We start from the raw sequence: 22,761 nt of genomic DNA on the forward strand, positions 1-22,761 counted from the left end.
GCGAAGAATGCAATACTGCGACGAGCAGTCTCCATCTGCCATTGCAGCAATGTAAAGCATCAAAGGATACCTATAACCAACGAGAGAAAAATTGTTCGAACCCACAAACTTGTCTTTAGTGGACACCTTCACGCTGAAACTAGTTCTCTTTGTACACCTTATCCTCGGTTCATTACTCCCCACAACAAGCAGAATCGCGTGCACGCACACACGCTCATGCCCTTTCTTGGGTTTCTTGGTCATGGACACTGAGCAGCACACGAAATACGAGGAGGACAGCTACACAGGGCAGTATACACAGAGCTGAGTATATGACGCTATGTACCTGTATTTTTTTTTCACTTACTCATTTACAAGTGTGCTATACCAACTACTCCAATGAACGGTATAGTGGTCGAATTTTTCCGTTGTAGATTCAAAGTGCGTTTGAAGGACACTGAGCTGCAGTTCCTAAGATACCATAGGTATCATAAGATACAGTACCAAGTTATCAGGTAGATGCATACGCCATTTGTCTCTCTTCCAGTGAAGACGCACTCAGTAATAGAAATGAAAACTGGGCCACTTGGTATACGCTGTATATTGTACATGGCACAAGAACAGCGCAGGCTACACGACACAAAAAAAAAGAGGAACAAACAGGACGAGCACTGGAGACGGACTCTTCGGCGAAGGACATACAATGCTTCTTGACAAGACTGCTGTTGTTGTAAAACACATTCCATCCTAGGCGTCGCGGGTAGCGTTTCCTTTTATATACAGTGACTTACCCTTCTTCCTCAACGGTTATTGATACTTCTACGTAGCTGCTTTTTTTTTTTTCTGTCATCGCGGGGCGGTAAACACGGCGGCCAGAGTGCGTTCTCAAGTCATGATCCTATATCGTTGCGTCGTCCTTGGAGTCTACTTTGCGGAATTAAACCGCGAAATATCTCGTGGCAGCCATGAGGTAATGCGCGCTGGTCAACACAACTCTTCGGATAAAAAGTCCGGGCCGAATGGAGTAAAGCTTTACTTAAGAAAAGAGTGTTCTAAAAAGTCAGCGCCTGTGGAAAGAAAGAAGGAAAGAAAGAAAGAAGGAAGGAAAGAACAAAAGAAAGAGAGAAAGAAACAAAGAAGTCGAAAACTATTTAAAGCAAACGAAGGAGCTCCCGCTCTTTGAGCAAAGAGCGGTGAAACATTAATGAAGCGAGCGAGGCGTCGTTTGAAAATGGCAGTCGCACGAGCGCCCTCGTGTTTTGAGCATGGCAGGCCTTTATTGCAATCTAACTTTCGATCTTAGTATTTTTTTTAATCAACAGTGACGCCGGAAAAACTTAGACGCCTGCGGGGATCAAACAAGAGGAGCGGTCTGGTGTCAACCAGCCGAGAAAACGGGAGTCAGCTATGAAGAGAAATTCGGCTCCCTGTATTATGCACGCTAAGTGCGTCTCAACTGTCGCCAGAAAAGGATTTCCACAGTGTGCACGATGGCACCACTAAATTTTACACATACGCGCCGAGTGCCTTTTGCGTCGCTGAAGCAATGCATGAGTCAGAGTTGGACTGTCGCATTCTTAGCACATCCTCCCTCTGTTTTCGCCCCTGGATAATTAATTACATTTAATGCTTACGCTCCGTTTTCTCGTTCTTTTTTACGAAAGTTATTTTTTCTTTTCTTTCGCGAGCCCTTTTGTCGCTGGTCAAGGAGCGTCCGGAGGTGCCTGGGCGCCCACGTCGTGTGCGGCGCGCCTTAATTGAGCCTGATCCATCAGCCTTCCCGTAGCGGTGGAGGCGCTGCACCCAACTGTGGCCCGGCGAGGTTGGTTGAACGTGGCGACGGCGGCGAGACAGCTAGCTCGGCTCCAATCGACCGGAGGGGGGTGCGCCCCTGGCCTTTTTATCGGCGGACGTCGCTGTCAGCTGCGAACGATTGCGGCCGACCGCAGATGCGCGCTGCATGGGAAGATGTCCCCGACGACTTTCGGCTGTGCGCCCGACGGAATGGGGCGCGCGCTCTATTGGCGGCTGCGTTCGGCGGCCGCCCCCGCGCCGCCTTCTTTATTGCCTGCCTCCAATACCACGCGCCGTGGAAGGCACCTGTCTCGAGTCGACGTATATCTCGCATGCCGAGTCGAGGCTTTTTGGCAAAGATTAATAGGCTTCTGGAGCCAAGTGCTCCCGAGCCACTCTTCTGAGGAGGTTGACTGAACGCGGAAGACAGAGCCAGCGCGCGCTTCTTCCTCGCGGAACTTCGCAGGTCTATGCGCGCCGAGTAATATACTGACCGCAAAAAAGTGACAGGTGAGCCTTGCTTCCCCAACGTTGCGATCGATTGGCTCTACAGCATCCCCGGACTATGCGGCGTATAGTTGCCGAAGGCTATGGATTAATTTTGATCGCCTCGGGCCCTTTGCGGGGGCGCAATAATCTCGGCACAGGTGCTGCATTCAGTACAGTTAGCTTTGTCAGCCTGTATTAAAGTAAAATAGAAAAATAAAGGAAGCAATGACGATACCGTTATTTATTTTGTTTGTCAGCTGGTATGGCGAACACTAATTTAAAAGTTATTGTTAACGTGGCAACTGCAGACATGTTTGTGCGCGTGCTTTCCTGCATGCTTATATAACTTTTATTCTGCTGTACGAGTTCTATATTATCTCCGATAACTCCTGTATTTCACGATGCTAGAGGCTGCCTAAAGCCAGCGAAGGCAATGGAAATTTTGCAAGACATTCTTATTTCACCTTCATATTCCATACACACTCTCTCTCTCTCTCTTTTGTTTGCGTGTAGAACTTATGTAGAACTTCAGTACAGCAGCTTCACTAGTACACTGAATAGATATAAGAACCAGCATGGGATCTACTGATGGATCATGATTTGGATCTACTGATGGATCGTGATTTCTTGCATTGATCGGTATCATCTTTGTGACAACCAGAAGAATATTGTAGTTATTAGTGATGAGAGAGAGAGAAAAAAAGCCACTGAACTAACGCCATACCTAGGGCCGCTACAGACGGGATGAAATTCATACTAACCGGATGCGCTCAGAAGTGTGATCATCGCGCTGCGCAATATGCAATTAAGGCCGCTCTTTAAGTGCATGCTGTGTTCCACGGCACAGTGATGCGCACACAAAAGTAAATGAAAAAAAAAAGTGAGGTCAATCGGAAAAAGAGAATACACACGAAAAGGCGTTAATTCTGCATTACTTGTCTGTGTTGATATATATACGAGATGGAGGAAATGCTGTATTACTTTTGGCTTGAATGATTGATCGACTGAGTGATTGATTGATTTACTGCATTAGGGAATGATGTGTGATCAAATAAAGCTTAACTGAGTGTACAGAGAATCACTACAGCATTAATTCAGTTTCTCGAAAGTACTGGATGCATCTGATGTAAGAGGAAAACGACAAGAAACAGCTAAAGCGGAGACCGCCGCTGCTGCCAGTTTTCTGCGATAGGTGCACCTCAGTATTCACGGGATTGCGGCTTGCGTTCGAGGACAGTAAATCGGCCAGGCGCAAACACACGGGACAAGAGCTGCGGCGGGCAGAAGTGGCGGGAACAGACAAAGCGAGCTGGCCGCAGCAACGGGGCGTCCAGGACTGACAGCGACAGAAATGGGCCGGCGGAAGAGAAGTCCGCACTGGCCGAAATGCCTGCGCACCGTCAGAGCGAAGGAGCAGCGGCGGCAGCAAACACTGGCCAGCGGCCGCCGAATTCCAGTGTAAACAAGAGCGGGCATCGTCTCCGCGAGCAGCGCGCGAGGAAGGGCAGCCCGAGATCGGGATGCGCGTCGCGGGCAGCTCGTGCCTGTCCGCGCGGATCAATGCCATTAGCGGGAAGCGGCAGTGACAGAGAGCCGCACCGCTCACCCAGCGTGCTGCACACAACTGCGAGCGGCGCGGGGGGCCGCGGCTGCCCTGCGCACCTCACTGGCGTACGGAAGGAGTTGCGCAAACTTACGGAATCGCGAGCGACGCAGTTACTAGCAAAAAGGCGTTAGCCAAGCTGCCCGGAGAGATTGAGAAAGAATCAGTACGCGCAACGTAATCCAGGCGTGGCCCGAGACCTTCGTCTTCGTCCGTGACCTTTGCGCGGTTTGACCTTTGCGTGCAGACAATTATAAGTATAAAAGCCATATCAGACAGTGTCGATATGGGACACACGGGCGACAACGGCAAACTGAATGCCATCAGTATGCTCTCGTGGAAGAGAAAATTAATTCCCAATGTCTCGTTAACTGACTTGGAAGTCATCCTATAATGCGCGGATCGTTGACAACCGTGGGCTATAGTCCTTGTGCTCGAAGGACGCAGCTTCGTGGATATAGCGAACAACCATGGCATGGAGACAATAGACGAGGGAAATGGACGAAGGCTGAAGAGGGGAACAATGACCCCATGATCGTATTTAAAGACAAGGATGTCGATGTGGCCGAAAAGATTGCTGAAAATGAAGACGAAGCGGGTGAAGTAATAGGGTCGACACATTTCCGACTTGTACTCACATAATGGGACAAACTAAATGATTATATATGTTGGCAGTCGGACTAATAAATTCTAAATAAATAGATAAATAAATAAATAAATAAATAGCTCGTCAACATGTTAGGCTCCTGTAACACGTGAAGGCGAAAGCCTGATGCACACTTGGTAATGCATAAGGTATACGATCGGAGGGGTCAGACTTCTTGCGAGACATAACGGGCCGCATTCTGAAGTAAACGTGTGGCAAGCCGTTGTCTGCGAGCTTCGGCCTCCTCTCGACGCTAAGCTGCGGCTTCGCGCACTCGTATAGCGGGGACAGACTCGCGCCAACGACGTTTATCATCTACTTTGCGTTGCATCCTCTCAGCAGGGGAAAGCAGCCTTCGCGGCCGAACGCCTTGCTCCCGCCGCTTTGCACGTCGCACCTCTTCCCTCGCTTAGCGAGCATCCTCGTCCGCAGCGTACTTCCGGGGGGGGGGGGGGGGGGGGGATGTAATGCTTTATTGATGGTTCGGATGCTTGTTTTGAGCTTGTTCTTTATTGAAACGTATGCTGGTCTGTGTGTTGTATGCGCGATTTCAATGAATGTACGCACTGTTCGCCTCACTTTGCTGAGCTCTTGTAGCCTCTGCCTAAAGGGGGTATGAGCCATTGCATTTTTTGCTTGCTTATGGCGGTACGAGCCATTGCTGATGATATTTTTACAGCGGAACTGTTATAGGCTAGGTTATCGCGGTTTGTGTGCGTAGGAAAAAAAAGATGGCCGCCAACCCAGAGCTGAAATAGCCAAGGCATAAAGCAAAAGCGCATCACCGGGTATGCTCCAGCTGCGTTTAATCGCGATAAATGTCAAAACATATTGGGATAAAAAAATATCGTAATAAAAAAAAAAGTAAAACCGGAATAGGCACTGTTTAGTATGGATTGCGGCTTGACGCCATGGGCTCTATAGGCAAACCACATAACTTTATCTCGGTTCCCCTCCATCCGTGCAATGGTATAGGCCGCGTACGAATGAAATTATGGAGTTTTACGTGCCAAAACCATTTTCTGATTATGAGGCACGCCGTCGTGGAGGACTCCGGAAATTTCGACCACCTGGGGTTCTTTAACGTGCACCTAAATCTAAGCACACGGGTGTTTTCGCATTTCGCCCCCATCGAAATGCGGCCGCCGTGGCCGGGATTCGATCCCGCGACCTCGTGCTCAGCAGCCCAACACCATAGCCACTGAGCAACCACGGCGGGTCCGTACGAGTGAGGACTGCGGAAGCCCAGCGCGCCTACGAAGAACACCGTCGTGAACAGAAGCGGGAATGTACGCGGCGACGGCGGGCAGCACGTGGTACGGACGAAGATGGTGCCGCAGACGTCAAGCGTAGGCACCTTTGGTTGGATCAGCCCTACCGACTCTATTCACATCGCAATTGTGGCTGATTTTAACATAGAGGTGTCTAGGCTGGAAAGCGGTTCGTGGCGTTTCTTTTGGAAAGGTTCGGCATTCAGTGTTACACAAAGATCAGTGTGCCCATGATGCGTCATCGGTCGGGTATAGACATCACATTAGCCAAGAACCCTTCCAGTGTCTTCACAGAGCCACTGGCCATATATCATAGCAATCATAAAGCGATAGTCACCTTGGTGACCAAATAATAAATCCAATAAAGCAAACAAAAGAAGGTTAAAAGTAAAAAGAAAGCATTGAGTATTCGATTTAATAAATCAGAAAAGAATCGTGAAGAAACGAAATTAATTGTGGTATGTCTTTTATTTTCAATCATCATATTTATTATCAACATATTTATCACCACATATACAGCTCCGCTGGCAATCCACCTTCACAGGTTGGAATGACTCTGAATTTTTGTACCACCCGACTAGACGACGCGTTTTTTAGGAATGAGCCATTGCAACCTCGGCACCTAAGGCTTTCGCCTGAAAGAAAAAGAAAACAAATAAAAACCAAGAAACAAAAACCTTAAAGTGGACGTAATGAATGGTTAGCGACGAAAAATGTAACTCGTGCGTAAAAGACAGGTATCACGGGGAAAAAAAAACATTTTAAGATAAGTTAACCGAAGCATGTTGCAAAAAAAAAAAAGAAAGAAAAGACAAAAAGAACATAAATTCGTTCGTTTCTTTATCGTATTCATAAAGATGCAGGAAGTTAAGGAAAGAAAGCCACAGAAGTGGCTTCAAAGGCCAAAATATAGCTCGCGTGAAATAGATTGCGCAGTGTACACAAATGCCCGACTAAAGAAAAAATGTAAGCCGTCCGAGCCTGGTAAACTAATAATTGCACTGGGAAAGGCACTGGTAAGCTGCTAGACATCATAAGAAACATCGATTCATTATCTTCGCTTGCGCATTTTAGATGTCCAAACACTCCCTCTTACAGCCAAAAATACGAGGGAACTGACATTTCCCGCTAGAAGCAACTTCTTTTAGCGCCTACTTTAATGCAGTTGTAGTTATGCGCTGTGAGTTTCTGGATGAAATCCAGGGTATGACGGAATCCAGTCTGATCGGGAAGAGGCATGATGAATAAAAGCGAACACCATACAAGAACTAAAAAAAGAAAAAAGAAAACATGACAAAATTAAAAAGAGATTTCGGCTCCCGTAAGGCAGCATTGTTCACTTGTGTGAACATCTGTGGACAAGGCTCCCGTGGGGGAGCCGGAACATCCTTTTATTTATTTATTTTTTTCACTAAAAGTTGTTTAGTTCTTGGTCAGTGAGCGTTCGCGTTTATTCATCGTGAGCTTTTGGATGAGGCTTTGATGCGCACGCTATTTTATTTATTTATTTATTCATTTATTTATTTATTATTATTATTACTTTTTTGCAAGTTGCACTAATATAGCTGGGGTATTTGGTTGAACTAGTGGGTATTCCGCCATTTCAGTGCCTTCAACTTATGTATGTCCCATGGCTGGAGCTCGGAGAGATATGCGCGACAGCCTGGCTCTAGTGCCCGCCCATCTTTCATCAACTGGAGGCGCCATGTTGTTGAGCATGCCTCTTATATAGCCTGCCTGGCTCCTCAAATGAAGGCCTTAGTACCTGGGATTAGTGTACCTGTATATGCTCCCGCAGGGAGCAGAGTTGCGCATAACTTTACCGGCGCCGCTCGCATCGCTATTCGCCGAGCGGTACCACGTGGCGCAAAATGACGTCAAATGTTCAACCGATGCCGCTTCGAAGCCAACTTTACGCGCGCGACGCCTACCCGTCGTGTCCGTCAGTGCCATCGACATTACAATTAGCGGACCGTCGAGCGTGCTAATGCGTTGCATTCATCGGCTGCGGGTCGCAGGTACGGTATTCAACGAGATTAAGTCAAGGACCTTTGTGAAGCGATACGAAACACATCGTAGTGACACTTGTATTCCAGTATGACGGGGCGCAGCGTGCCAAACTGCACAAACAGCACGGAAGGTGGCAAAGCTTCTTACGCGGTGCCGTGCGAACGGACAGATGCGCGCCGGCGACTGGTATATGGCTACTGCGTACGGACCGAGACCGGCCGGCTCCGAAAGGGACCAGGATATGCGAGGTGCGTTCGCCTTGTTTACACTAAAGCAACATTTAACCCGAGTATCACCACTTTTAACGCCCAGATACGTACGCCTGGCACGAGAGTTTGTACACTTTTTGAACGATTCTTGGCGTATATGTGCAGCGCGACACAGACGCGGGACGAAGAATGAACGACACGCCTGTGTCGCGCTTCACATATACGCTAAGAATGTTAACTTGCCAATTCGCCCGATTCGCTGCGTTGCTTGTACGATTGTGCTGACTGCGCGGGTCTCGAACAGTGCGTTCAAAACAGTGTAAATACTAGCAGGTACAATTCGCCCGCTGCACCCTGTTATTTCTCTCTTCTGTTTTTATTTTATTTTTTGTGGGCGTTGTAATTTTCATGTAGCGTTGAATGATGTGCTAATGTTCATTTTTGCGTAGAAAGCGAAAATCTCGCGCGCTCGCGCTTATTAGACAGCTGTGATAGCTTCAGCATTTACCGCCCTCAACGTATTGCTTGTTAGATCGGCCTTAGTCGATATGAGGAATATAAAATTCTGTCTGTATGCTTAATAAGCGCTGTGTTACAGTAATAGATCTAGAAAAATGTGTTCTCACATTACAGTCTGCAATGTGTGAATAATTACTCTGCAAGTTTGTCATCTTGGTGTGATTAGTGCAATAAAAATACGCTGTTGTTACCCTTAATAGCTTGTTTGCCTTTCCACTTGCTTGGAATTCTGCCTCCCACGGCTCCAAGAACCAGCACTCATGCCCTGCTGCCAGCAGCCATTGGTCATCCATTCCCTTGTGCGAAATAAATTTGATCTAGAAACTCCTGCATCTTGAATCTTTTTTTCACTTGCAAGTTTGCTGATACGAAGCAGCTGCTTAGTCTGCGGTATGAATGAATCGTAAAAAAAGCTGCGCATAAAATGTGCGCATGTGAAACATTTGAAATGCGTTTAAATCTAAGTGTCTGCACCGCATATATCGAAAAGGCGCAGCTGCTGTGAACGACGGTTAGTGAGGTTAGTGATAAATGACGCTCCATTAACGGTCATTGACGTAACTGCAGTAACGATATTTCGCTTGGCGACGATCATTAATCGGCTGGTTTCGGCAGCCAAAATGCGCTCACATAATTCCCCATCTTACGTGTATGAAGTTTTCTTTAAACATCCTTTAAAACATTTCTTCCCTTCCGGCCTCGGCGAGAAAACTTCATATGCATGCTGAAAAACATTGCATCGCTTTTTGTTGCAAGATACTGCGGGTTTGTACGCAAACGTTTGAGCTGTTCGAGCCAGGGGCGTAGTCAGGATTTTATTTAAGGGGATGGAGGGGGGTCCTACGCCCTACATGCACGTTCGTGTGTGTATACATGTACATACAAACTAAAAATTTCAGAAGGTTGGGACACTACTCCCCTCCGGCTACGCCGGTGGTTCGACCATAGCCGGCATTAAAAAGTGTCATCTTGCCCGGCACTTTCGAACAATGCCGCATGCAGCTGGTGGCCAGCAGACAAAAAGGCAAATGGAACACCGCTCGGCATTTGCCTTCTGCACGGGCGAGGAGTGGCTTCACTGCATAGCTAGAACATAATGCCGGACCTATGCGCAACTCTGCTCCCTGCGGGAAACGTATACAGGAACCCTACCTGGGATCGAGAAATGATGCCGTCGGGCGGGCATACACCGATCTCTGATAGGCGTCCCAGTTCATAGACAAGTGCTGGTACATATCTCTGTACGAACGGTTTTCAACGAAATGAACCGTGCACTCAGGCTCTGTTTCCATCACGGGTGCCTCCATAACAGGGAGAATAATGGAGACGGGGGACGCCACATCACTGTAAGCAATGGTAGCGGTGTGTTGAGGAATGCTAGTGCTGACGTGAACGTGAGGACAGCAACAAATGTATCCAGGCAGCATTCGCTCTGCGCGTGGCTTTGAAAAGCAGGCTGCTCAAGCACACGCGCAGTGTTGACATACGCTGGGAGTAATTCCTTGATTTCTACTTCGACATTCGTGCCACCGATTACAGGTACTCAAGGAATGTCCGTACCAGTAGACAAAAACCGGATACCCGAACATCCGGATATTATAACCGAAATACCAGGCAGCATAACGGATTACTCCCGCTTATACGGTTTTCGAATTCGCATAACGGGTGAATCGAATAACCGGATGGCCTGTTTTGCCGCTAAACCGGCTTGATGGTGCTGCACTATTCCTAACACACATCACGTCAAACAACAAAGTGCAACGTAAAACTACGCGGTGTGACCCAATGCGTGATACACGCTTTACGTCACGCGTCACGCGTCTTTCCCGTTACGCATCAGCCGCGTATGATGGGCGACTGCTAGCACCGACAGTACTAGCATATTCCTATTCCTATAGTTATCTACTTTACGCGCACGCACGCACGCACGTACACATACACGTACACACACACACACACATATACACACGAAAAAAAAAAAAAGAAAGAGACGAGTGCACCTCATGCCTCTATAGTTTGACTACAGTTATGCCGCTAAGTATGACAAATGCAGCGTTTCAGCGCGTTAAGACGCAGACCGCCTATAAGTGCCATTATTTTTTTCCTTGAAAAAGAAGAGCAGCTCTGAATGGACACAAAAATATAGCACGAATGGTCGTAAACGCATAGAAACACTTCGAAAAACCGCGCACATGTCTTGAGCTTCACTGTAAATTTATATTTGCAGGATCATCGGAATTAGCGAGAGTCATTTTTCTGACGCACGTATTCGTATAGATAAGGACCAACGACAGCAAGATCAGAGCAACACTGCGAATCGCAGGAGCGAGCTGGAAGCGGCTGAAATGGTTTGCAAACACTTATATTTCCTGTTTATCCTGCAGACATCAACGCCATCAGAAAAAAAAAAAAATCAATGCCAGGCAACATTTTGATACGGCGCATATAGAGTCTAATGACGGCGCAAGCTTGCGCTTTCAAGCAGCTTGCCAAACGGCTTTCACTGCACCTTTTCGCATTTCGCACCAAATGAAGACTTAGCTTGTGATGGTGTCGCTGCAATCACAGTTTTCCTTCACGCCGCCAGTAAATCTTCCAAGAGATTAAGGTTTCCCGCAAATCCTGCCCATTTCAGCCGTGCCTTCCGCACATCGCCATGCCTTCGGAGGCTGCAATATCGACATACAAGTTAGGCAACGTGACTCCGCGGTTCGACAGAATTTTTCTTCTCCACGTGTTTTAGGTCCGTTCAGCGGCTTGTACCGCAGCCATGTCTTTATAGACCTGGCTGCGGTACAAGCCGCTGAACCTGTGTTTTGATAAGGAACTACGCATCGCACGATATGCTATTACTGCACATTGGAACAACTTAATGCATACACGGGAGGCGCGAGCGATTGGTCCGGGTGCGCAAAAAAATATCCGCTTGCCTTTCAAGTATCGATTACGTAATGGCGACAGCCCTCGGCAGCGTTAGCGTGACTTGATACACATGCCAGAGCGCGGCGTTCCCGACATCATCACCAGAAGCGACTGTGCACACCGATTGCACAGTGTCATTCCGCTGGGCAGCTGATTGCGAGTAAATGACGCCGCATCAGATTGCACCGGATCTCAAACAAGGTATTGCAAATGGGACTCCCACCGTAGAATGACGACTGCTACGTGGCCGATACTGAAGGGAAATCCCATATTGGGCAGACGACCAGGACAAATGCCCAACCACGATGCCAAGCCTGTGTTAATTTGGTCCAACAAGGTGCTCGAAAGCTAACGGGCTTGCAGTGAACCCACGCCTAGTACACGTGAACACGATTCCAATTTGACCACAGAATTCTCGCATCGATCATCGCTGCACGGCCCCAACGCAGTCGCCAGGTCACCGCCGAAGACGCGTTAGTGCAGCGGCCATGTTTACCCCGCCCAGCCGACGTGGGAGTAGCTCTTTTCTCCGCTAGGCCTGCCTTCGGCGCCATAATGGCCCGTCGGCAGCTGTAGGCGCTAGCTTGACGTTACGGCAAATAAGCGAGGCAGCCCCGGGGCGTCGCTTGCTTGCCGTGGGACTACAGCTGCAGAAGCGCGGCTTGACGAAAAGGGGCCGCGCGCGAGAACAAAAGAGAAAGCGCTGGGCAGGCAGGCGCACGGTAATGCAATACTGGCAATCAGCTGCCACTCTGGAATGCTCCCTTACACGCGCCTCTCTCTCCTCTCGAACGGGCCAAACAGCGGGGGAGCATCGGCGAGCCGTATGTGGTCGCTCTTGGGCATGTGAGAAGAACACGAAAAAATGAACGCCGGGCCACGTAAAAGTGCACGTAATTGCTGTCAATTAAGTTGGCTCTCTTCGCTGTTTCTTTCAAGTATTGAATACATTGTACCGGATAATATATTAACCCCAAAATAGTCCAACTGTGAAGTAACCCTTCTTTTTTGGCTTACGGCGACTTCTATTACGAAAATTCGCACTTTCCTTTAAAAATAAAATCATTTAGTACTGAAAATACAAGTTTATACTTTCAAACTTTTATTAACATATACTAGTGAGATTTTACATGTAAAGTTATTGCCTACGTTTGAGAACACAGGGAATAGGGATCAGTCTCGATGCTGCTGCTTCCCGCTATTGTTGTAGCCTAAGCCGACTGTTAGGGGAAAACCTGCTGACATAAGCTAACACGTTTGAAAAAAAGAAAAAGAAAGAAAAGAAGAAAAGGAAAGAAAACTAGGGAGTGTTCTCTTGTTCTTGACTTGTTCCAATGTTGCTAAACTGGCACGTGTTTCCAACCTCTCCAACTGATTCCCTACAGCTAAATCTATTTAGACAGAAACAACGTGCGCTAATGATATTTGCTATGGTATGGGGAAAAAGAATTAAAGTACACGATGCTTTGATCAGGTGCCAGTAAAATTATACATTTATATGGAGGCATACGGTGCTTTCAAAGTTGTACTTTCTTGAATTTGATATGAGCTCTACGTGAGATACAGAAATGCGCTTCCATTGAAGCGTGATTCTCCTCGGCGGAAAACATTGTATACGGGAAATTGCGACCAGAAAGTGAATACGCTGAAGTAACAGACTCCTTAATTTTAGCGCTTGCATTGTGCATTTATACTGGAGGCTTGGTGACAGTCATGTCCTAAGACAAGTTCCTCTTGTTTGACGTATTCTACAGGGCTCGCTTTCCGCAATATTCATGCCGAACTGTATCACCCAGTACAGCTATTTTTATATATTACGGGGCAAGAATCTCACCGCAAGGATGAGCCTAATAGTGTAATAATAACGGAAAGGGCCCAAAATAAATGGACGCGAGAAAGGGACAGACAACAGCGCCTCATGTTCTGCTATGTCGCGCTGTTTCCACTCCGGTCATGAACCAACCAGCCCCACTGCGTGCGCTTCTGCAGTTCATCCCTAATAGCGGTGCAGCTATATGTGCGGCAGTTTCTTCTTTTCGCTAGGTGAGCATGATAGAGGATCTGTTATCAGCTCGGCCCTGCTTTCTGGCCGGCACGAAATACGCGACGAGTTCGACTACACTAATAAGACAGATTGCGGTGACAATTCCACCTCAGATGGCGATTTTTAGCCGCAACTGAGTCGCCGGGGACGACTGTCTTGGAAGGCGATCCTTGTTGAAGAATCAAACAAAATAAACTTGCGTTAGAATACGGCGCTGTTCAAATTTCGGACACAAATCAGCGCCTTAGATGCATAAATTAAAAATAATGAGTTTTGGATTATTACTAGATGACTGCAATTTTCCGCCGCAGAACCTAGTACCTCTGTGCAGCCTGCATTTCCATAGCTCACATCCATCTTTAAACAAAGCCAGTAAAAGTTTAATTTTCAATGAATGGTACTTGATATCGTGACAGGAAGCCGGTTTATTTTTGTGCATCCTTGTTTTTAGATCTCATCATTTCGTCGTCTGCGGCGGGACAATGTACAGGGCCCATATTATTCGAGCGGCGCAAGCGCAGAGCTAACACAAAGAACCAATGACAATGCGCATGTTCATAGAGCTGATGGCGATAACTATTGTCTGAAAGGCTGATATTTTTATTCACCCGTCCGTAATTCGGCGGTTTCATTTCCCTTCTTTCCCTAGAGGAGAGAGGGTGGTGGAGCGGTGGCGTTTGCGAATGTCAGAGTGAGTGCACTCAGCGAAACGCACCTGTTACTCAGGGAACGACAACTGAGAGAGCGCGAAAACACGATAGTTGCGTAAGCCACACTGGAGTCCATTTTCGACGGCACTATTGAGGGTGGCTTTCCTCGGAGAAGCTTTTATGTCGCGTTGTGAGAACGCGCTATCTCGATGCAGGAGGATGGGAGCAGGCAGAGAGGAATAGCTTTCGAGCGATAATCCACGCTCACGAATGCCCGCCGTTTTTATTAGTGCTCGCTGACACGCTCTAGGTGCGTTATGGATTGGTTCTACAAACGGAGCGAGCCAGAATATGCGCGGTATTGAAAGGGCAAGCACAAGGGACAATGCGCGCGAGACGCTCGGTGGTTTTGTGGACATTTTGTCTGTTCACGATTGTGGAGGAGATATGTGCCTTCTGCGTCGTGGCTGCCGTGTACGGGGTCATCGACTGCTTACATCGCGTGCTGCTACGGTTCCACGTAGAACAAGGCTCTGACGTTGCTCTTGAGCCGGAAGGTACGAGTAGGGACGCTGATCACGTGGTTATCGTGGGCGATGTAAGAGCAGCGGATAGGCAGAAGGCTAGCGAGACGGAGCAAACAAGAAACGAGGTTGGAGACACCACGTTACGCAACTTCTCCGTGTAACTGAAGTGCACATTATAGCATTTCCTCTCTGTCCTCTTTCTAACCCCTATCACCCTACCCCAGTGTAGGGTAGCAAACCGGAGACTAATATCTGGTTAACCTGCCTGCCTTCCCGCTTCATCTCTCTCTCTCTCTCTCTCTCTCTCTCTCTCTCTCTCTCTCTCTCTCTCTCTCTCTCATAGCGGCGTATCGAAAGACAACATGCACAAGAGCTGCTCTCAGGCGCATATTGTGAAGTATAGTCCAAGAATGCGCCTCACGAAGAAGGACATAGCGAAACGAGCGGTTCGTTTGGACACAGCTCAAGGTTTCGAGGCTCCTCATAAAGGTCTTTGCCAGATAGAACCAGAATGCGGTAATTTATTTGGGCTTATGAAAGTAAACAATTATATTTTAAAACTGAAGTCTTGAAGTGGGGAATGTACGAACTCTCGGAGAACACGTGCAGCCACTGAGTCGCATTCAGTCGTTTGCGCCTTAAATTTAAATCTCGTTTGAACGAGGCGCACGTGCCCGCAAGTGCATGTAAATGTTCCACAGAATGCGAAAGGATACTTTTTGGTGGCAGTGAACTGTATCTCTTGTAGCATACATTTTTAGTGAGAAAACAAATGGTGAATTTTACTTGGCTACCATAAGAAAGTAATCTTCGTGTAAGCAAGCCATTGATGTTTAAGGTGATGATAGAATGAGTAAAAGGCGGGAGGCAGCATTCAGGGGAACCAAACTAAACAAAGTGTTCGACAGGAACGCGCACTAGGGCAATATTGAAAGCAGGAGAAAATATATATCAACGGGGGTTTGAATTTTACATCGAGGGTGGATGCAAAAATCGTTCTACGGAGTCGGCGGCCAGGTCGATACATTCTTTCCGACTGCCTGCGGCATAATAAAGGCTGAGTTTTTGTATATTCCAGGAGGAAAGGCCTCACCATTTGCGCGACTTCTCCGCGCACTGTGATTTGATCCCTATAGAGAGGAGAACTTTCGCACCATTTTCGGCTCTACAGAACCATTCCCTGGTTCTTATGGGACGAAAGAAATTCTCGAGAGTGAAACAATTGCCACTGTCGCATCTCGAAGTTTGATGTGAAAAGTCGTTCAGCTTTCAAAGTACAGAAGGACGAGGTCGCCAGCATTTGCATGAGAATTGAAAACGACAGCACATGGGTAAGTGGTCCTGAACTGATCGCTAAAGCACCTGAATTCGGATTCGCCTCCGGCTCCGGGTATTCTTTTAAAGTAGAACAAGCAAAAAACAAAAATGTTTGTCACCATTTCTCTTCAGGTGAAAAAGAATAAAGGATGCCAGTTTGGACATACAAACACAAACAAAAATAGAGCCAATTGTAGAAAAATATCAAGAATATTACAATACAAAAACGGGGCCGACGCACGCCGTTTCGAGAACAAACGGCACAAAATCTCTGGTTTTCTAGCAGGAAGGTGAGTAATACGGAAGAACTCACAAGTTCCCGTGCTAGGATGTATACTTAGGTTGGTTGGCCGATTTATTCGTTTTGAATGTTTCACAGCTGCACTAGGTCTTCAAGGTACGCCGTAATGGCGATTACTTAATTAATTTTGAGTGTCTATGGTTCTTTAATGCGATCTAAACCTCACCAAACGTTTTTTCTTCTTTCTATTTTGCGTTGTGCTCATCCGCGCAATTCAGTTGAGGTAAACCATTTACATTGTCGCGATGCTTTCGAAAGGACCTCACACGATGTTCCATAGAGTGCGTTCCCTCAGTTGGAGTTTAGTAGTGCGGATTTAGAGCAAAAACTGCGCAAACTAACGAAACAACGACAAGGAGTCGCCGTTCCACTGGTACATGATGAAATATGATGTACCAACTATCCCAACAGCAAGCACTCTCGAATATCGATATCATGAGCTCAGATAATTGCGTTAGAAACATAGGTATACTGCATGACAACATTTCTTTACATTCGGGAGAACTCTCTACATGTTCCAAACGGGTTAGTGCGACCACAGTGTTTTGAGATATGCGTAACGTTTAGTAGGTTCATGAAAGCAGTCTGGCATGCCTTAACTTTTTCAATTGTTATATTTCTTTCTCCATAGGGTGTCCTTGCTTGGCTGGATATGCACTATGTCGGTAAGCATAAGTACTCATGTTCTGTGGACACGCACATTTTGGAGCACACTAGGGACATCTTGTGCTTTCTGCGTCTCTTCGGGCCAACTCACGTTACTCATCTTGCCACGATGTATGCGAGCGCGCATAGTGCGTTCTCACTAACAATTAGCCTGTTTAAATACGTCAGTGAGAAAAAGTGATCGTCGTTCTCTACAGGGTGATTATGCCTGGTCTGTTATATTAGCTGCAATAAAAAAAAATGCTTCCTCACTGAAGTGCACATGCTGGCAAACACGTCTCAAGGGAAGGCGCGCCACTTGCTGGCTGAAAGTAAGAAAGTTTATTAAATGTTTGTTCATTCTTTCTTGACAAACTCCGCGTATGGCGTGTTTTTATAGAGGAGCAGGCGTATAATTTAGGTAAAGCTATTACTATGGAAAACAGCAGCGCCATAGACGACATGGGGAACGCGTCAGGAAAGAAATAAAAGCCGAAGTCTTTATGGAATGGAGAATGTATTTGCGCACATATCATCACTCATGGCACACGCACGCAGACTACACACTACAATAATAAAAAAAAGTAAAAGGGGGGGGGGGGGGCAAGGGGAGCAGAGAAAGAAAAAAGGGAGCAACTAGCCCTTGTCCCTATTGTTTGCACAAGCCGTGAGTTTGCACAAGTATGCATTGCGGAAATATTTATATTGGTGAGGACATGCGGAAAAAAAAATAGCAGCTTACTTTGAACAGAATCACTTCCCCTATAAATGCAAATATGTTCTTTTCGTCCTATCGCTCTCTCGGGGTCGTCGCAGTTGCACTGTGAGGCAAGCCGTTGCCGTGCCCGTTCAATGCTGGCTGCGCGTTAAAAACGCGAAGCGGCGGCGATTATCGGAGCTTATTGAACGTACTTTACGATCTCGAAGGAGGCCAGCCGAAATAATCTTTCTAAAAGCACGTATTTGCGTTCTTTGCACTTATGTACCCAGCGCTTACATGCACATAGGCCTGAAGGCTAGCATGCTATGTAATTCCGAATAACAAAATTCTCGCTTCCTTTTTGGATGCAAATAACTCGCTAAAATGCGTGACCGCGCTGTCACATTCTGTATGGCTCCTTTCTTTTTTCTGTACATGGCAGCCTTGTCTCTCGAAGCTTTTGACGGTGCTTCTTTCGGCTGTTCAAGTTGTTCAAGTGGTACCTTTGTTCTTATCAACTGCGGCCAGAATATTTCAGTGAAGCCTGCTTACATTCTGCTTCATTACGAATGTGCAAACTTGACGTTTGCGTTCATTCTCGCTAATGAAGTTGGGTCATTCCAGAGCCCTGCACACCAAAAACCGACAAGCTGTTTAAATATGTGTCAGAAAATGGAGTATATAACAATTTTAGTTCGAGTCATAAAAGTGCCCTTTGTTTGTGCGATGTCTTTAGGACTAACAGCTCTTGTGCGCTTTCGCGAAAGTCACGAAAATATATTGCGATAGTTTTAAAGCTTCGCTCTCGCTCGCTCTTAATTATTAATATTATTAATTTTTTTTTGGCGCCGTATGTGCACATGAGCGACTGACCTGTTAAGCCGGTTTCGACTCAAATTACATGCAAAATAATGACGGCACAGGCATTTTAAAAGGTAGCCGTTGGCGCGAACAGCTTTTGTTTGGCCAGACACGGGAGATGTCGATTACGTTCTCGTGCAACTGTTACGCGCTAGCGTATGCGCGCATTCAGACCTTACGCCTTTGTTAGAAAGATGACCAGTGCCGTCATCTGGATGAAGGCAGAAAAAGCCAACTTGGCCACAAAGAAAGACAGAAAGGAAGAAGAAGAAAAAAAACGGGCCCTAAGGAAGACAGCTTATAAAAAGCCGAGGAGGGAACATATAGTTCACACAACAGACACGAAACGAGTTGCACAACTTTTTTTTGAAACGGCCTAGCCATGTTCATGCCGCGCTTCGCTTCTGTCATCCTAACGGATTGAGCTTACTTTACGTCTGGTTCACTTTCCTGCCTACACGATTGCACAACACGTTCATGCAGTTCTCGTCTGCACGACCTGCCCGTGCTGCGGAGAAAACGCCGCCGAAGTGGAGCACTCCGCGTGGCGGGCCATGCACAAATCCATGCACACGAAGTAGCAAGCGAGATGAAAGTAATACTTACTATAATGTGCTAGCGTAAGAGAAGCAGTTAACAAAGCCATTAGTTGGGAGTAAAGGCAAGAGTCAAATGGCGCTCACAACATCTATAGCTTTCAAGCTGGCGTCGACGGCAGTGGGTCAAGGTCAGACGCTGCGCCGACGCCAGCTTTCGACCGTTATCCGTCACAGATGCGCGCACAAAGCTAATAAAACATCACCAATCTGCGATTTGTACGGACGGAATTCGGAGGAACATTATGTTGGACCAATCGCAATCGCCTACGGCGGACTGAGCAAAAAATCTCGCCACACGATTCGTCTCGTACCGCGTAAAGTTGTTCTCCTATAATTGTGACCATAAAAAGAAAGAAGCTGTCATTTAAAAAAAAAACAAAAAAGCAAAAAATGCTCAAGTCGGTGAAAGACACAAAAGTAGTCACTGTTTTCTGGCTAGCCACATCCTCCCGTGGTTACTCTTTTCTTAGATTTATATTGCAAAGATATGACAGTCAAATCAAAGGCAAAGTCCATACGGCAAATTCTTATTCATACAATCCTTCAAAACTCTAAAAAACAAAAATCTCAGACATGAAAAGTAGTTTGTCTGTTTTCACGATATAGTGGCTCCTTACAGCATAAACTTCCCCACATGTCCCAACCTCGCTCATTCACAGGTCGTGCAGTCTCAACAAACCATAGCACGAGCGTCGCACTCATGTTTCTACATTCGCTGGACTGAGTTCAGTGCGTTATCAAAGATAGGTTACAGTTGCTATTTGCGTGCTTTTTCCCCCCCTTCTTTTCGGTGAATTTATGCAGCTCTACTGCTCACTGAAATCGCGACGCTACAATATGACAGGCGCGATCTTTGTGGAGCACCGACTGCAACAGATGCTTACCTACGGCCATGGTGAATCCCGTCCAAGTGTGCTTCAAGAAGCCGACAAGCCGACCGTACACGTTGTGTTGTCCGCCCCGGTGCGACAGGGAACGCGCGGGCGACGCCGTCTGCTGTCCGGCGCCGCTGCATCCCGGCGTGGCCCGGGGACTTCCCCCCGAGGGCGCGCCTCCGAGGGAGTGCGAGGTGCGTTGCCTGGAGAGCTGGTGTCTGCGCATCGAGCGGCCCTTGCCGCCCGACTGCGAGGACACCATGCCGTACATGTCGGGGCCGAGCGGCCCGCGCGGCCCGCGACACTGCTGGACGCTTGTGGCGAGACCCGGACCGCGCTGCTGCCGACGCCGCACTCGCGCGTGCCGCCCCCACTTGTTGAGTGCGCGCGGGCCCCCAGCCTCGCTCCCAGCCGGCCACGGGCACCACGTGACCGGCGGGAGCACGCGCGCGCGCTCCGACGACGTCGACGCAGCCACGCGCCGGCGTGACGTTAGAGGAGCTTGTTCGCGCACTTGGGGGGGAACGGCGGAAGAGAGCACGCTGCTTGCGCGGCGGCGGCGGCTGACAGCGTCCCGAACGGAGGACGTTCCGCTCGCAGGCATTGGAAGGCTTGCTCTGAGCTTTCCTTTCGCGTTCACGATGTCACATGCTTGATATGCAGTTTCAGTGTGACGTCCACGTATTGTAGTTGCCTTATTACGTTGCATACGTGTCGCAATGAATAAGAGCACCAATCTTGTGACCCACTGCTCGAACCGAAATTCAATGCACACTTAAGGAACGTCAGTAGGGTAGTACGAACAGCAATTTTGGAGGCCGAATCGAAAACACACGGAGCATCAGAAGCAAATAAACAGTTTATCTGCCTACTGAGGAATCATTGGTTGGCGCGAATGATGGCGGCCTAGCCAGAAACGTCTGGCTTTCTGAGCGACGCAGCGTGCTCAACTACGTAACTTATATAGTTTTATGTCTGCTTTGGCTGCCGAGATGAAGTTTATGGCACGCTTGTTCCAATTTTGTGCTTGATGGTGCACATTTGGTGATTTGAAATATTCGAAAACTATCCGAAATATATTTGTATCTACGAATAGTGAGTACTGGACTCCAAGACCGAATCGAATAGGGAAATATTCGATTCTGTATTCGGAAGTTTCGAATATTTGCATGCTCCTAAAACTCAGACATAATATCTCGTGGCTTTATTTTTTTTAAATAATATGCAGAGCTCTTGGGGACCCACTGTGGCCGGCGACATATGCGCACGTCGAACATAGCTGTATTTTTTTTTCTCCATTGACAGCGATTTAAATTCCCTGCAACCACAAACCGTGCAAGCGACATCATTTATTGAGTGTGCGAGTTCATTGATTTCCTACGAGCCAACAAAGATGCTACGGGAGCCAGTTACTCCGTTCGCTGATACATTTATTGCCTCGTGTACGCTTATTGCCTGACACTCGGATAGGGTACACGCTCAATGTCACACTAATAAGGTTGAGCGAATCCAGGAGGTCACGCTGCCCCGACTGTCTTGAACGCTGATTACGAAGCGACTAATTTGACTTGTGCTTCGTACTCTACCGATTGCAGTCGAACGTCTCTACAACGAACGCCTCTACAGCGAAACAACCTGTATGACGATGGATCGATTATATCCCGTCGGAATTTCTGCCTTTATTGCGCAGCACTTTTGAAGGCGACAAATCTAGATTCCCGATTATAGCCTGCCATTTTGCTCCAATTTTGTGCTATTTTGTGGACCATTTGCCGGACGTTAAGTGCCGCCCCATGAGTGTTTGACGCACATGCATGTTTTATTCTTCCGCTGTTCTTCACTCCCCTCCTCCCCATTTTCCTTTTTAATTTTCTCTCTCTCTTAATATATCTCCTGTCACTCACTTATTCCTTTTCTATGTATACCTTTTCTCTTCTAGAGCCGGCAGGCGCTGTGCCCTCCTGGTGGCAGTTGCCAGCTAGCTCTCTTCCTCTTCTATGTGTGTTTTTCTTTGTGTGTGTGCAAACCAAATAAATAAACATATCCACCTTTTCTGGACACGTACCACCTAGCGCCCCAAGCGGCCCTGGCACGAAGTTAGTGCGTTTTCAATGGAACGAGAGGGTTTCTCACGAATAACAAAAGCTGCAGGTCGATTATTAAAAAAGGCAGGTGAGAGACATGTTCTGGAAGACAATCCACATGAGCCAAATGCAGTGATCACGCTGTGGCAAGCAAGAATTCTGTTCCCAGAGCGGTTAAAGATTCAGCAATGGAAGCCTATGGAAACGACGAAATTTTGTACTGGATTTTCGAGACAGAAATGGTAGCTGTGATAAAACTATGGCGTCTATCGTAAAAGTCGCTGCAGCGTATGTAGTCCGGAGACTCAGCTTTCGATTGATGCCTATCTCAATACAAAAACCAAAAGTGGTTTTTGACACACAGTCGTGAAAGTTCACGTGGTATCTATAAAAACCCGAGCGTACCACTTGCGGCAACGTTGGAAGCCGTGGCCGAGTCGTTTAATCACTCGCACCTATCGTTCCGCGTTATGCTGGCTGCGGGTTCGATGCCGTGACCTTTTCTTTATCGCCACGTAGATGTGAGCCCCCCCCCCCCCCCCCCCCCCCTCAAACACACACACACACGAAAATAAGCTTGCGAATAGGGGCATCATAAGATCGAGCACTACGGCGCTTGATGATCTTGTTCAGGATGACGTCAGCGTTTATTTCTGAGAAAATGAGTTGAAGTTACGTTTATTTGCGTCACAAGGGCGGGCGTTATCAGGCAAACA

At 47.4% G+C, this 22,761-nt stretch overlaps 1 protein-coding gene across 2 annotated transcripts in view; it reads right to left on the minus strand.

Annotated features, from left to right (window-relative positions):
- Nucleotides 1-22,761, minus strand: part of LOC126544599 (Kv channel-interacting protein 4-like) — a 617,305-nt gene that overhangs the window by 136,320 nt on the left and 458,224 nt on the right. Inside the window, exon 1 of one of the 2 annotated variants that reach the window (XM_050192022.3) lies at nt 19,971-20,435. The exons of the other annotated variant lie outside the window; for it this stretch is intronic. Within the exon in view, the coding sequence (XP_050047979.1) occupies nt 19,971-20,232 (262 nt within the window). The 5' untranslated portion in view covers nt 20,233-20,435. Of the gene's footprint in view, nt 1-19,970; nt 20,436-22,761 lie in introns of those variants that run through there. 2 annotated transcript variants of the gene reach the window in all.

This window comes from Dermacentor andersoni, chromosome 1 (assembly GCF_023375885.2).
Source record: "Dermacentor andersoni chromosome 1, qqDerAnde1_hic_scaffold, whole genome shotgun sequence".
NCBI lineage: Eukaryota > Metazoa > Arthropoda > Arachnida > Ixodida > Ixodidae > Dermacentor > Dermacentor andersoni.